The 15556-nt window shown below is 39.1% G+C and overlaps 1 protein-coding gene across 2 annotated transcripts in view; it reads right to left on the bottom strand.

Moving 5' to 3' along the window:
- Window positions 1–15556, bottom strand: part of UVRAG (UV radiation resistance associated) — a 381997-nt gene that overhangs the window by 24488 nt on the left and 341953 nt on the right. For both annotated transcript variants that reach the window (XM_053561187.1, XM_053561188.1), the window contains one exon: window positions 995–1086. In XM_053561187.1, the coding sequence (XP_053417162.1) occupies window positions 995–1086 (92 nt within the window). The remainder of the gene's footprint in view (window positions 1–994; window positions 1087–15556) is intronic.

Raw genomic sequence — 15556 nt, 5'->3', positions numbered from 1 at the left:
GTGACCCTGGGTAGAGTGCTGTGGCATCACAGGTCACAGCAACCTCCAATTCCTAGGCTCAAGTGATTCTCTTGCCTCCGCCTCCCAAGTAGCTGGGATTACAGGCACCCGCCACAATGCCAGGTTTTTTGTTTTTTTTTTTTTTGTTGTTGCATCCGTTGTTGTTTGGCGAGCCCAGGCTGGATTTGAACCCGCCAGCTCAGGTGTATGTGGCTGGCGCCTTAGCTGCTTGAGCCATAGGAGCCAAGCCCTAATTTCATTTTCACAACAAACAGGAGAGATGAACCAGGCAGAGATTATGGATAAGGAAATCAAATTTCAGAAACTTCAAATACACTTAGTACATCAGAAAAGACCTGTGATCAGAAGCCAGTCCCCAGCCCCACCTTGTGTAACTTGACCTGCTTTCCCTTCACTTGATTTTGTAGCTCAAGAATTCAAACTTCAAAAATTATTAAATGGCTATAGCAGACAGATTTCCATTTATTTAAGTCAAATGAATCAATATAAAGCTTTCTTTGTATCAGATTTCTCCTCTCCTCTTCTCTTTTTAAAAGGTCATGTCTAGCCCAGTAAAGCACTTTAAACACAGCTTGTCCGCATGGTAGAACAGGCGCTGACATCAAACCTAAGAGACATCTTAGAAGGTAGCCCCCAATCTCAGACTAGGTTCCGACAACCTGACCTATCTTTGTCTCCTTTCCTCGTCCCTTGTCTGAAGAGCTAATGGTCTGATGCCCATTCTATTTACTGCTTCTTTGGAGAAGTTCTAGAGGCTCCATGTGCCCCTTCCATGAATCATATTGACCGTCCTCCAGTCCTGTCTCAGCAATGTACTCAAGGATTCCCTGCCCAGCCAACCTCCCAATGTTCACACAAAAAGCCCTAAGCCCTCCTCTTTCTAAGGGTGGCTCATTGTACTTTGCCAGACAGGAAAGATTTTCAGGATCATTATCTACATTAGTTTCTAGTAGTCAGGGAGACAGGTACTCACCACCTGACCATCAGTCCATGCTCCATGAAGTTTTTCAGGTTAGGAAGGGTTTGCCTCAAGTCTGGAGTCCCTAGTCCATGTTGATATCTTAGCTGCAAAGGCAAAAGAAGAGAATTATAGGAAATTTTGGCAGATCATAGGCAATACTTCAGAAAAACAAAGCACTAAACAAGTTGGTTTTGAACGCTATAAGAGGAAAGTAAATGTATAATCTTGATACCAACCACATTGTATCATCCACTTCCTAGGTGTTTGATGTATGGATGAGCATGTGTATAAACAGGCACATATATTTATCAGACGAGATGGTATTTAAAAGCAGCCTCATTTACTACTCCTTTGCCCCCCTAAACTTGGAGAAGAGTAGGAATGACCATCTGTGGAATCAGGATATTTCAAAGACCCCAGTATTTACCCTTCTTTGCTACTCCTAGACCCTGGTAGGGTTTGCTAAAGACAATTCCAAGGACAAATACCATAAAACTAGTATTTCATTTTAGATACTGGAAGCCTCCCTTCCTTCACTGGTCCTTTCTCTTTGTATAAACAAGGGTAAGGACCATCTTGTATTCATTGCTGATTCCAACAGCATCTGGCATAGTGCTGGTGCTCAGTCAACACTATCAAAAAACAAATAGGCCAGGTGCAGCGACTCATGCCTGTAATCCAAGCCCTCTAGGAAGCCGAGGCGGGTGGATCACCTGAGCTCACTAGTTTGAGACCAGCCTGAGCAAGAATGAGACCCCGTCTCTATTAAAAATGAAAAATCAAAGCAAGAAGATCTCTTGAGCCCAAGAGTTTGAGGTTGCTGTGAGCTATGATGCCATAGCACTCCACCATGTGACAAAATAAGATTCTGTCTCAAAAACAAAACAAAACAAAAAAAACCCAGCAGGATGCTTTGACAAAGGCTGTACTCTGTTTCTCTTGGGTCTCCACCTTTCCTCTTCATCTAAACCAGAGCACACAGCTGGAGAGCCAGCGAAGGAAACCACCGGCTTACGGGCTAGATCTGCCCTTTGTTTGACTTAGTTCTGCCAGGGCCAATTTTCCAAAATTAAGTGTCCATCTGTGTAATTTGCATAACTTGCTAAATGGTTTTCATATGTCTATTCTTTACCTCCTTTCACTGTGTCTTACCATTTGCTTCCTTAACTGACCACCACAGAGAGCTGAGAGAAGTAGGTGTGCACCTTTACATGCATGCTCAAGTTCACTGTTACGCGGACAACATGGCCCTGAAAACACATGATCTCCAAATGACATAACATACCAAGGGTGCCAAAATGCACACTTTGGGAAAGAAAAAAATAGTATTAAAATTGCAATACTCAAAATATACCAATAAAAAAAGAGGAATACAAGGCATGTTTGAGCACCTCTTATAATTTCAGAAGTTAAATGTGACCTAAGTATTATTTTAATATAGTTTTTTCCTTTCTTAAAATGTGTATACATTTTTTGGTACCCTCTGTATATGAAGAAAGCTTACAAACTATATACTGAACAAATATGAAGGAATTCAGATTTTCAGCATTTAAAATTAAGGGTGGCTTAGTCAAACTTTTAAATGTTTTTCTTTCTTGGGCTTGGTGCTGGTAGCACGGTGGTTATGATGCCAGCCACATACCCTGAAGCTGGTGAGTTCGAACTTGGCCTGGACAGCTAAACAGTGACAACTACAACAAAAAAATAGCTGGGCGTTGTGGTGGGCGCCTGTAGTCCTAGCTACTTGGGAGGCTGAGGCAAGAGAATTGCTTAAGCCTGAGAGTTTGAGGTTGCTGTGAGCTGTGATGCCACAGCACTCTACTGAGGGCGAGTGTCACTGAGATTCTGTCTCAAAAAAAAAAAAAAAAAAAGTTTTTCTTTCTTAAAAAATAAAACCACTACAAACAAAAAAGAGTAAGTTTTCTTTTGTTTGAATGTAGAATTCAACTGATTTTTCTCTGAGTGACATTTAACAGAGAAAGAGTTCTTTCTCACTGATACTGAGCTTTTAAAGAAAAACTCCAAACTTAATAGGTCTCGGGAACAATCTGAATGAAAACACACATAAAGTCTGGAGGTAGAAACACATAATGTTAAAACTAAAAGGTATCTGGAATATTTAAGCCAATCCCTTTCCTTTTGTAGATGAAGAAACTGAAAGCCCAGAAAGGCAAAGTAAATTAAATCTCCAGGGCCACATGGTTCAATGGCAAAGATATCATTAGCCACGGTTTCCTTCTCAGAAACCCCAGTACTCCACCATCTACCCCAAAGTCTGAAAAGAAAACTGGGAACAGTACTTGAGAAGACAGAGGGAAAATATTCTTTTCCTTTTTCAAACCTAGCTTGGTGACCTAAATCCCCTCCTGATATTTGCTGACCTTGAATTATAAGATCTACCCCATATGAAATGACATCATTTCTTGTATTAACATAAACACATTTTTTCCATACATTGATAAAAGCAAAATGGCTGATATCCCAATATGACATTCCTGAGTTCATTGTTTCAATAAAAAAGTAAAATTGTTTACACATGGCATGGACATTTCACCTGTGATTCATACTGAAAAATATTAAATATCAAAAAAACCATACTGAAACACCACCAAGCTGTATGTGTCTGAGCCAGTACACAGACAATTGCCTGCCCCAGACTCCACACTGGAAGGTAGGTGTTGAATTCTTTTCAGAGACCACAGTGAATATTTTTTCTCCAAGTCTGACTTCAACCAAAAAAGGAAAATGTGGAAATTTCAAGTCTCCACCCAAGTCTTAACTCTTCATTTGCTGCATCGCACTATTATTTTTTTATCATAGAATCTTACAATTTTATAGCTTACAGAGATGCTAGAGATCGTTTTTCTCCAACCTTCTTCCTTTAAATAAGGGAAGAAACTCCTGAAGGCAAGTGTCCTGCCTAAAGTCACAGAGGGACAAAGCCAAGGCTAGAACCTCCTAATCACAACCCTAAATTTTACCACATCACCCTTTAAATGTTCCACACAGAGAAATGAAAAAGAAATGCACACGTGATACATATATACATATAGATGTTATTTTTATTAATATAGTATCAGTTCTATTTAGTAAGTCTAAAGTACTATAAGGTTTTTTTTTTTTTTTTGAGACAGAGTCTCACTTTGTCGCCCTTGGTAGAGTACTGTAGCGTCATTGCTCACAGCAACCTCCAGCTCTTGGGCTTAGGCGATTCTCTTACCTCAGCCACCCAAGTAGTTGGGACTACAGGTGCCTGCCACAACGCCCAGCTATTTTTTGTTGCAGTTGTCACTGCTGTTTTAGCTGGCTGGGGCCAGGTTCGAACTCACCACCCTCAGTATATGGAGCCGGTGCCCTACCCACTGAGCCACAGGCACCGCCCCACTATAATGTTTGTAAAGAAAAAACAGCAGTTCTCTGCTCTTTTGTGGCAGTACCATGTCAGCTGTTTCTTCTTTAGCTTCACATTTCTAAATAATATGCTTATATTAATTTTCCTATCACCCTTTCCATTTTAGACATCATCTACCATATTTCTACAATGCAAGATAATTTAATTCTCTTACACTGCTCCTCTCTCACATAAACATTTCATCCCCTATTTTATATGTGATCTACTGGCTTTACATTAAAGTGTATGAGACCTTGACTCTTTACCTTACCCCCCCCACTTCCCCTCTTCATCCTCTCAACATATTCAATATCTCATGTTTTGTTAATTCAAGATTTAGCATTTACCTATTTACACCTATGTAAATACTGTTTACTGCCAAGCCACATAACATACTATTCCTTTCCTGTATTTTGTTTATTTTGCTTGTTTTTCTAGAAGTAGTTTGCTCCTTTTTTCCCCCAATACCTCGAGTTTTTCTTTTTTCTTTCCAAGCCACACTGTATCCAGCTTTATTAAAGATACTTTTCACAAACAATCACGGTATTTCAGGCAGGACATGGGCAGACGATCGTTAACAGTATACAACAACTGTCAAACTCCCTTCTTCAGTGTTCTACCAAAAATCAGAAAGCCACTATAAAATCCAATGCAGTCTTCATTTGATGCTCTGAACAGGGAAGTTTAGAGTGAGGGTTGACATTTCACATTTAGCATGTTGTTTAACAACTTTTCACAAGCTGACCCTGACTTTCAGGAAATGAAATAAAAATGGCAGAATTTATCTGAAGATCCAACAATCTACAAATGGAACCGCTGTGCTTTTGAGGGATGCCATCTCAGTGGTATTATTGAAAAAGTCCAGATTCCTTGATATACTGGTAACCAATTATTGGGGGTCAGGTCCCAAGAGGTGACTGGGTTTAAAGGAGTTAAGACTATGCTGAAGACAGAGGGAGAATAGGACATAAAAACAAATTAGCTTTCTATACCACAAGGCATTTGTGCCAAGGTGGCTATGTGTCAACATCAGGGAATCCCTCCTCTTGGGAGCCAAGAGGAAGTCTCTCAAAACTAGAGGGAAAAAACATTTTCCCTCATCTCAGTCTAGCTTTGGAGACATTCTGTTAGTGACATATGCCCCTTCCCCCCAAAACAATGAAGTGTTCTGTGTGCTAACAGCATAGCTTAAAAAAAAAAAAAGTAAAACGAAATTCTGCATTTTTATAAAACTTGATAAAAAATAGTATTTCAAACTGTACAGTCACAGAAGTACACAGTTATCACAAACGCACACCCTTCACTTGGCGTCTCCAGCACCTGCAGCTTTCTGGGCCTGGTCTGTGTTGGCATCTCCGTTTTCTGCAGGGTTGTTCCCTCCTTGCCAGCGTCAGCTTTTCCCTTTTTCCCTTTGGGTGCCTTCTCTCCCTTCTTTGCAGGGGCCTTTTTAGGCTTGGGATCTGGATTTGGAGGAGCAGGTTTAGCAGACAACCTTGCGGATCTTCTCTGTGGTTTGTCCTTGGCCTTGGCTTTATCTCCTTTAGCATCCCCTTCGGCCTTTCTCTTGGGGATGGTGGCAATGGCGGCGGGACGTAGGCGCAGGACGCGGGGATGCAGCGATGCACGAGCTTTGGTGGGTCCAGGGGTCCTTCTAGCCCCCTCTTCTCCACACTGCTCCTTGAGTTTTTCTATGTACCTATCACTGTACTCCCCAAACTCTAACAAAACTTTAAAACTCTTCTCAATCTAATTGAATATATCATATAATTAGTCAAGTCTATTTTCCCCTTAAAGATGTATCCCCTGAAGCCCCTCTCTTTGGTCCAATCTGAATTGGCCGATAGTTCGGCATGCTGTACTGCTATCTTCAGCATCTCCTGGAAATTTTATTTACTCCTCTCCTGTGCTGAAACTGTTTTTTCCTAGATCTCATGTCTTTTTTCTTGATTTACTGCCTCATCTTGGTGGAGTAAATACTATAATATCTTTCTGGGAAAAAGTAGCCTGGGAGATAACTTTATTGACACCTTGAATATTTGAAAATATCTTTATTCTTGAATGATAGATTGCCTAGGTATAGAATTCAAGGCTGAAAATAATTTTCATTAGCTATTTCCAAAGTATTGCTTCACTGTGATTGAACTCTGCACATGGCAATTGAGAAACCAATTGAGAAATCAAATAAGATTCTGATTCCTCGTCCTTCATATGTGAGCTGATTCTTTTCTCTGTAAGTTTTTAGGATTTTCTTCTCTAATCTTAGTATTCTAAAATTTCAGTGATAAGCCTTCTTTTGGGTCTCCTTTTATTTACTGGGCTGGGCTGGGCTAAGTGCCAGCCTCCCCCCCCTCCTTCATTTTCTGTTACCTCTGGGTTTGCTTCTTTCTCTCCTTTTTTTTTTTGAAGACACAGTCTCATTCTGTTGTTCTGGGTAGAGTACCATGGCATCATCGTAGCTCACAGCAACCTCAAACTTTGGGGCTTGAGCAATCCTCTTGCCTCGGCCTCCCAAGTAGCTAGAACTATAGGCACCTGCCACAATGCCCAGCTATTTTTTATGCTACAACAAAAAAATAGCCCTCCATTCTTCCAAGTCAGTATATCATTCATTTATTTACATGTAATTTTCTAAAATTTTTTCAATGATTACTGGGTCTTGTTTCTTCTATTCTTTTCATCATTGTGCTTTTGCAATTTTTAAATTATCTTTATTAGTAGTATTTCAGTAGGGAGGTGACATAAATGAGCATATTCAAATCATTTATGATAAAGTCCCCTTTCTATACTACATAACGGTTTTTTAATATAAGCTAACAATTCTCCCTATAGTTTTTTACATATTACTCACCACTCTGGCACAGAACTCTCTTTCCTGCTTCCCTCCCTCTCCAGGCATCCTACATCTGGTCATGTTCTATCCATTTTTAAAGAGTCAATACAAGATCTGCTTCTTGTAGGAGGCTCTCTCTGATTACCCAGGATAATAGTGGGGCATTCTGCTCCTCATCCCAAATCCCTTCTTATATTACCTTTCCATTTGCTCTTTTTGGAAAGCCTTAACTAATTGGGTAGGTGCTTAATAAATAAATACTATTTGTTAATGAACAAGTTAAATTAATGCAGTCTAGGAGGCAATGAGAGGCATCCTGACACGATGGGAAAACCTTAGGTATAGCGGATCTGGGTTTGAATACCAGTACTGTCACTTATTAGTTGTTTGACTTTGGATAAGTCACTGCACTTCTTTGAGTTTCAGTTTCCTTACTTGAAAAATGGGGATGTTACTTGCCTTGCAGAGCTGTTGTAAAGTTTAAGTAATATAAAGATGAGTGTCTAAAACAGTATCTGGTACATAGTAAGCATTCAATATACAATACCTGTTATCATTTTATTTTTTTGAGACAGAGCCTCAAGCTGTCACCCTCGGTAGAGTGCCCTGGCATCACAGCTCACAGCAACCTCCAACTCCTGGGCTCAAGAGATTCTCTTGTCTCAACCTCCCAAGTAGCTGGGACTACAGGCACCTGCCACAACGCCTGGCCAAATTTTGGTTGTAGTTGTCATTGTTGTTTGGCAGGCCTGAGCTGGATTTGAACCTGCCAGCTCTGGTGTATGTGGCTGACGCCTTAGCTGCTTGAGCTACAGGCTCTGAGTCCCTGTTATCATTATTAATGCTCTGTCTCTGAATCATCATCATCATAGCATCTACCATTAGGCTGGCCATACATCTGGTGCTCAATGATGGCTTATGACTTAACTAATTAGAATGGGAATCAGGAAAAAAAAAAAAAAGAAAAGAAGAAAAGAGTTACTTTAAATCAAAGGGAAAATCTCAAGTTCATTTTTTAATTGTTAATTTTTGTTAAGCTTCTGACTGCAATCACTCTAGGGAGGCAGTGATAAACATTTACACATGCCAGTATCTTTGACACAGTAAAATGGAGAGACCGATATTTGAGTAGTCAGGAGACCTGGGTGATATACCCAAGTTTTGCTATATGCCCATGCAAATTCCCTCCTTGCTTGGGTTTGTCAAATAATTTCAAATTTTTTAAATTAAGAAACTGTACATCTTTTGTATTAACCTAGATGGACTTGAAACACATTCTTCTTAGTAAAGTATCATAAGAATGGAAAAGCAAGTATTCAATGTACTGATACTAATATGGAGACAGGAGATGAACTAATACATGCCCACACAAGAGAAAAAACTGAATTCAATTCAAGTTGGGAGGAGAGGAAAGGAAACTGGTGTGCTCCTACCTAACAGGCACAATGTAAAGGTACATGCAACACCTCCTGGGTTCAAGATACAACTACAACAGGGACTTTACCTAACAAATGCAAACACTGTAACCTAATTGTTTGTACCCTCATATTAATCTGAAATAAAGAAAAAAATAATTAAAGAAACTACTAGCAAGTTAACACCCTCGTAAGATATTAATAAAAATGGGAAGGAAAAGAAGGAATCAGGCAAAGAAGCAAAGGACAAGGATAGAGAAAGGGGAGGAGACCCCGTTTACTAACTTCCTACGTGCCCCACTCATTCATTCATTCAACAGATATTTACTGAGTGTCCACTAGGCGAGGCAATGTGAATCAGCTCACTCTTTGGGATGACAGGCCTGGACTCACAGCCTACTCTCACCATATAATGTACATAACCATGGGCACATTACATAACCAATCTGTGCCTTATCTCTAAACCAACACCAACAATATTTATCTCGTAAGACCACTGTAAGAGTTCAGTTAGAATTTTTATAGAGAATGAGGCCTTTCAGAGGACAGTCATTAACACTGTCAAGGGCCTAGAGCACTAAGCTGAAGAGTTTTGACTTTGTCTTGTCAGCAGTAAGAACCTACTCCAGGGTTTAAGCAAGAGAGGGAATGAGAAAAACAACTGCAGAAGCAGCTATGCAGGATGGGTTAAAAAACGGACTTTCTCTACTAGCTTGACTTCAGGTTCCATCATACCTGCCCTCACTAACTACTATGGATACTGCACTTCCCTAAACATTATGGCTCCTTCTGCTCTCACTTCTGATTAGGGAAAGCAGAGGCCAAGAAACCCAGGCAAGTAAAATATTGCTTTGGGTCTAACTGCCTCAAATTAACCTCTGAAATAAACACCTTTTGTAACAACTTCCTACTGCACCACCACCCAAAGAGTCTAAATAGTTTTTAAGCAGAATTTTGGTTTCAATTAGCTTGAATTTCAGATTCACACTGATTGGTTTAAAACTCCATGGGGGCAATTAAATTTTTGTTCAACCCTATGGCTAGCAGGCCATGAAGGTGAAAACTACATATAATATTAAATTAGATGGGAAATGTGTGGGGGAAACAAAGTTCAGTAGTTTCCCTGGAAAAATTAACCAATGGTATTGTCTACTAACAGAAGAAAATCCATATTCTAAAATAACCAGGAAGATTTGGCTTTATGTGAAGTTACTGGAGGAAGCAAAGATAAAGAAAACCACAGCAAAGAGTACATTTGTAAGTTGCCAACAGACAACTACAGCCTCACCATTCCAAATCTTCTCCCGGTTTTCCTCTCCTATACTTCCTTTTTCTATAAAAAATATAGGGTGGCCATAAGTTTATGTGCAATTTATTTTATTTTTTTCGTGTACATTTAAGTAGTTAGAACTATTTAAAATTGCATATGAATTTTATGGCCACCCTGTATAGTATTTTTCCAAAGCTATGTGCTGGTTTCATCCCAAATCACTATATAATCACTTTGAGTTTCACCAAATAAGACAGATCAACTATGATGTCAGAGCTCTTGCAGTTGGAATTAACTAGTGCACGCAGCTTTATAAATGCTGCTCCATTGATGAGGTAAGATCATGTACAGTTCTGGAGATTGTATTTGAAAATACAGTTTGACTGTACTTTTGAGAAATAAATCCTCAGTTCTCGTACTCAGTCAGCATCCTTCATTGAGCTGAGAGGTCTAATTCAATATCAAAGTGCTCAATTTTATTTTTATTTTTTACACACAGTTTTTCCAGGCTAGGAAAGACTCTAGGGGTTTAGGAATCATTTTGCCATTTAGGTTTTGGCAGGGAGGAAATTCAGTTTAGACGACACACACACACACACTCTTTCTGTCTCTCTCTGTCTTCCAAACTACATTCATCTACACTTACGGCGTGGCTTATTAGTTCCATATGGGGTTTGAACTGAGCTGCAGGATATGTTTGATACAAACCGTCTGTTACCGTGAGGGAATGTGGATTAATACAATACTTCAATAAAGGTTACTAAAAGATCAACACTTTCGTGATGGGATTACAATGAATTTGACTACAAAGAGAAGTGGTCTGGAGGAATTGAAAATAAGAAATTAAAAATGCACATAAAGCATCAAAGACTTAGAGTTTCAGCTTATGTAGTCAATAATCTCTGTAGGACTAGTTACCAATATTTCAATTCATTTTAAAATACTACTAAAGTTTCACTGACATGAAAAGAACTAGATTAAGAGCTTAAAAAAAAAGGTACCACCATGTTGAAACTAAAATCTGCCTTCCTACAAGAAAACACAACTCTTTCAAAGATGTGGAAAAGCTGAAGAATATTTAATATAAGCAATAATTCTGTATCTTACACATTGAGTCACCGCAATATATACCTCTAAGGAAAAGTATAAAAACTTGATTAGGGGCCTCTGGTTGCGAGAACAACCTAAGTACTTTTCCAACCCATCTGTGAACACATGCCAGTCTTTTCCAAGGTAGATATAATGTAAACACTGGACACTGCTTAGGCCTACCGTTCTGAGGTCCGCCACTTAAAAAGTCAAGTCCAAAAGCTCTGAAGTCTGAGAAGTGGGAAAGCTTCTTCCATATCTTCTCCCAGTCATTCTATCAACTGCTCTCAGAATCACAGAATTAATAATAAGAACTGAATGGCACCTTTGAAAGCATCATTTACCCTGTAGGCTAAGTGAGAGGTTAAATGGCCTATGTAACAGGTTGCGTCTAGGGACAAGAATCTAAGTCTGCTGAGTTCTACCCACAGGCTTTTTTCTTTACATTATATGTTACTTTGTTGTATTTAAGAAGTACAGGTTATAGTTGAGTCAAACTTACCATTATAAAATCTATCATATTAAAAACATTTCTTTTTTGTTTCTTTGAGACAGAGTCTCACTATGTTGCCCTTAGTAGAGTGCCCCAGCTCACAGCAACCTCAAACTCTTGGCTTCAAGTGATTTTCTTGCCTCCCCAAGTAGCTGGGACTACAGGTGCCCACAACAATGCCCGGCTATTTTTAGAGACGGGTTTGGGGGGTCTCGCTCTGGATCACGCTGGTCTTGAACTCCTGAGCCCAAGCAATCCACCTGCCTCGGCCTTCCAGAGTGCTGGGATTACAGGCGTGAGCCACCACATCCAGCTAAAAAGATTTCTTTCCTTTTTTTTTTTTTTTGTAGAGACAGAGTCTCACTTTACGGCCCTCGGTAGAGTGCCATGATGTCACAGGACTCACAGCAACCTCCAGCTCTTGGGCTTCCGCGATTCTCCTGCCTCAATTAAGATGTTCCTTTGCTTCACAATCTTAACATTGGCCAGAAAACAACTAGAAGCACTGTTAAAGTCATGCAACTCTGGAGTCAACCTGAACAATAAGCGTAGTCTCTATCACTGCCAATCCTTGTGAGCTGCTAAAGAGAGTCAGTAACACAAATTACAAGTAGATAAGCAAAGGAGAACTGGAAATTTGTCAAAGGCAGGTAAACCATAATTTTGGGAGCAACTGCAATCAGTTTTAATTAATGATCATTAAAGGTGATTTATGTTCTCTGGAGGCTAAAGTTTCCGTAAGTGGACAAACTTGTGTGGGATCCATCAGTGTACATGTTCATGCTGTTCAGCAGGTCCAGCAGGTCCTCCCTTTGCTCCCTGCCCTCATGTTGATGGTCTGGTGTGTGCTGATTACCCCAATCTACCTGCATTAACCTTTGACCCAATCTGGACCCCTGATTCCCTTTAGAGCTAAACGTTACTCCTTGAACTCATCAAACTTTGCATTTTCACTTCCAATTCATTGACTTGGTGCAAAGAAATACACATTCAGATGAAGATCACAGTCTAATATAATAGGCAGTTTTCCAGAACATTGTAGAAATAGGATCATAGTGAATATAGCTCTTGTGTCTGCCTTTTTTCATATGTGAGATTCATCCAGGTTGTTGCCATGTGTGATTAGTTTATTCCTTTTTATTGCTGAGGAGTATTCTACTGTATGGATTTACCACAAATTGTTTATCTAAATGTTAGGTGATGGATATTTGGGTTGTTTCCAATTTTGATTTTTGTGAATTAAGGCACCATAAATATTTGGGCACAAGTTTTTGCTTGGATTTGTATATTTGTTCTTTCTCTTGTACCAATACCCAAGTGTGGAATTGCTGAGATGAATGGCAGATATGTTTAACTTCATTAAAAAAAATTAAAAATGCTAAACTGTTTTCCAAAGAGGCTATCCAATTTGGCATTCCCAGCAGCAGTGTGTGAGAGCTTCAGGAGCTCTGCACTGCGGTCAGCATTTGATACTGTCAGCTTTAACAATTTACCCAACTCATAGTTGTGTAGTAGTATCTCATTATGGTTTTAATCAGCATATCCTTAATGATTAATAATATGGAGCATTTTTTCATATGCTTACTTGCCATCTGTATCTCTTCTCCTGGCCTCCTCACAGTTGTGGTGAGGTAGCTACTTAAGGACAAATATGAGCCACCTATGATGAATACTTAATACATCTGATTAATATTCTCTGATTAATCTCAATACCTTCTAATTAGTAACTCTCTAATACCATTTCTGCTTACTCTAGCTAAGTACATTCTGTTTACTGCAATAATAAAATCGTGGCTGGGTGTGGTAGCTAACGCCAGTAATTCCAACACTTTGGGAGGCCAAGGTGAGTGGATTGCTTGAGCTCAGAGGTTCAAGACCAGCCAGACAAGAGTGTGACCCCGTCTCTACTAAACATAGAAAAATTAACGGGGCATGGAGGCGGACATCTGTAGTCCCAACTACTAGGAAGGCTGGTAAGAAGATTACGCAAACCAGGGGTTCGAGGTTGTTGTGAGCTGTGATGCCATAGCACTCTACCGAGGGTGACAGAGTGAGACTCTGTCTTAGGAAAAAAAAAAATTCTATGTGCAGTGAAGAATCATAGGGACTTTCTATGTGTGGAGAAGACAAAATGAAAATGCTATTATAAGTGCAGGAATTCCTTCATAAAAATTCAGATAAATCTACCTTGTTTCCCCGACAATGTCTTATTTTAAGGTGTGCTCCTAAAGATGCGTTAGGTCTTATTTTCAGGGGACATCTTATCTTTCCTGTAAGTAGGTCTTATTTTTGGAGGATGTCTTATTTTCGGAGAAACAGGGAAAGTATCAATTTTATTGAACTACAAAATGCACTTAAATTGCATTTTGTATAAATTTGATTACACAAGGAACATAGATAATAGCATCTCCTAGCTATGAACAAGTGACAAGTACATGACATGACCACTACTACAAATTACTTAATTCAATTCAACAAATAATAACTATTGAACTCTGTGTGTGTGTGTCTGGGTTGATGGTCATAGAAATGGAGATATGTACATGACTCTGTTTATAATAGGAGAAATCTGAAAATAATTTGAATTTTTTTTGAACAAGGGTCTTACTATGTTGTCCTCAGTAGAGTGCCGTCGCATCACAGCTCACAGCAACCTCTAATTCTTGGGCTTAAGCAATTCTCTTGCCTCAGCCTCCCGAGTAGCTGGGACTACAGGCACCTGCCACAACGCCCAGCTATTTTTTTTTATGCAATTGTCATTGTTGATTAGCAGGCCTGGGCCAGGTTCTATGGCAGAATAATGATAATGAAAACAGTTAAAACATTATCAGTTAATGAAAACAGTTCTACAGCTGCTAACATGTTTATTAAGTGATTAGTTATGTGCCAGGAATTATACCAATCACTGTATTATTGCATTCAGTCCTCACTGTAATGCTTTTGTCATTGAAGAAACTGACTTAGAGAATGAGTTAAATGGTAGAGTTTGAATTTGCATCCCAGGTCTATTTGAACCCCAGTACTCTGAAATCTTAATCACCTGTGAATGATAATAATAATGGTGATAATACAGCACCTGCAATCTGTGTCAGGCATGGAACTTAACTGTTTACTTATGTTATTTCATCTTCATAATCCTATAAGGCAGGTGATATAATTCGCATTCTACATATGATAAAGTTTAAAAGGTCAAAGGAGTTGCCTGAAATTTCCCAGGTGGCCAATAGAGAAGCTGGGATCTGTATTCAACTCTGAGTGTGCACACAGTGTAGATATTGCTTACAAATTATTTAGAGAAGATTTTTATGTTTTTATTCCTCATTTAATTTCAATACTTATGAAAGAGACTGTCAAAAAATTTTTAATCAGAGAAACACATTACTTCTCCTGATTTCAGAAATCTGACAATAGCTACATCTCTACTTAGTTGCTGTTTAGCTAAGCCATATATAATTGGTCTTTTAAAATCTTTGTTAGTAAATTAACCTGTATAGCCTCTGAACTTCCTCTAGCTACCCTTAAAGAATCTAGTAATGAGGTGCCTTAAATGGAACACAGTTTTCCAGAAAACTCTTTTCTCTTATTAATGACTCTTCCCTGATATTTACTATAATGGCTCTTCATGTCTTTTAAGGTTTTTTTTTGTAGGATTTTTTCTGACCTCCCTTGAATTATAACAGAGTCCAAGCCCACGAATCCACTGTTTGGTCTCCCTGGTTGATCATAAATTAATGTAGCTTCAAAAAAAAAAAAAATACTCTCCCCAAAGCAATGAACTTTAGAGTACACATTGCTTCTCCAACTGGATAGATACTTCTACAATTTGTTTTGAAATAATTTTAATCATTGTTTGATCTCAGAATTAATTCCACAGAAAACAATTAATTCATTTGATATGTATTGTAGCAGATGCCTTTAGTCCCAGCTACTCAGGGAGGCTGAGGCAAGAGGATTGCTTTAGCCCAAGAGTTTGAGGTTGCTGTGAGCTACCAAGAATGAGATTCTGTCCTAAACAAACAAACAAAAAAAGGTAGGGTAAGTAGGCCAAATTTAAAGATGGCCCCCGTGCCTTTCACTCCCTGGTGT

The sequence above is a fragment of the Nycticebus coucang genome, chromosome 14, assembly GCF_027406575.1.
Source record: "Nycticebus coucang isolate mNycCou1 chromosome 14, mNycCou1.pri, whole genome shotgun sequence".
Lineage (NCBI taxonomy): Eukaryota > Metazoa > Chordata > Mammalia > Primates > Lorisidae > Nycticebus > Nycticebus coucang.
This window is presented reverse-complemented; position numbering and strand designations above follow the sequence as displayed.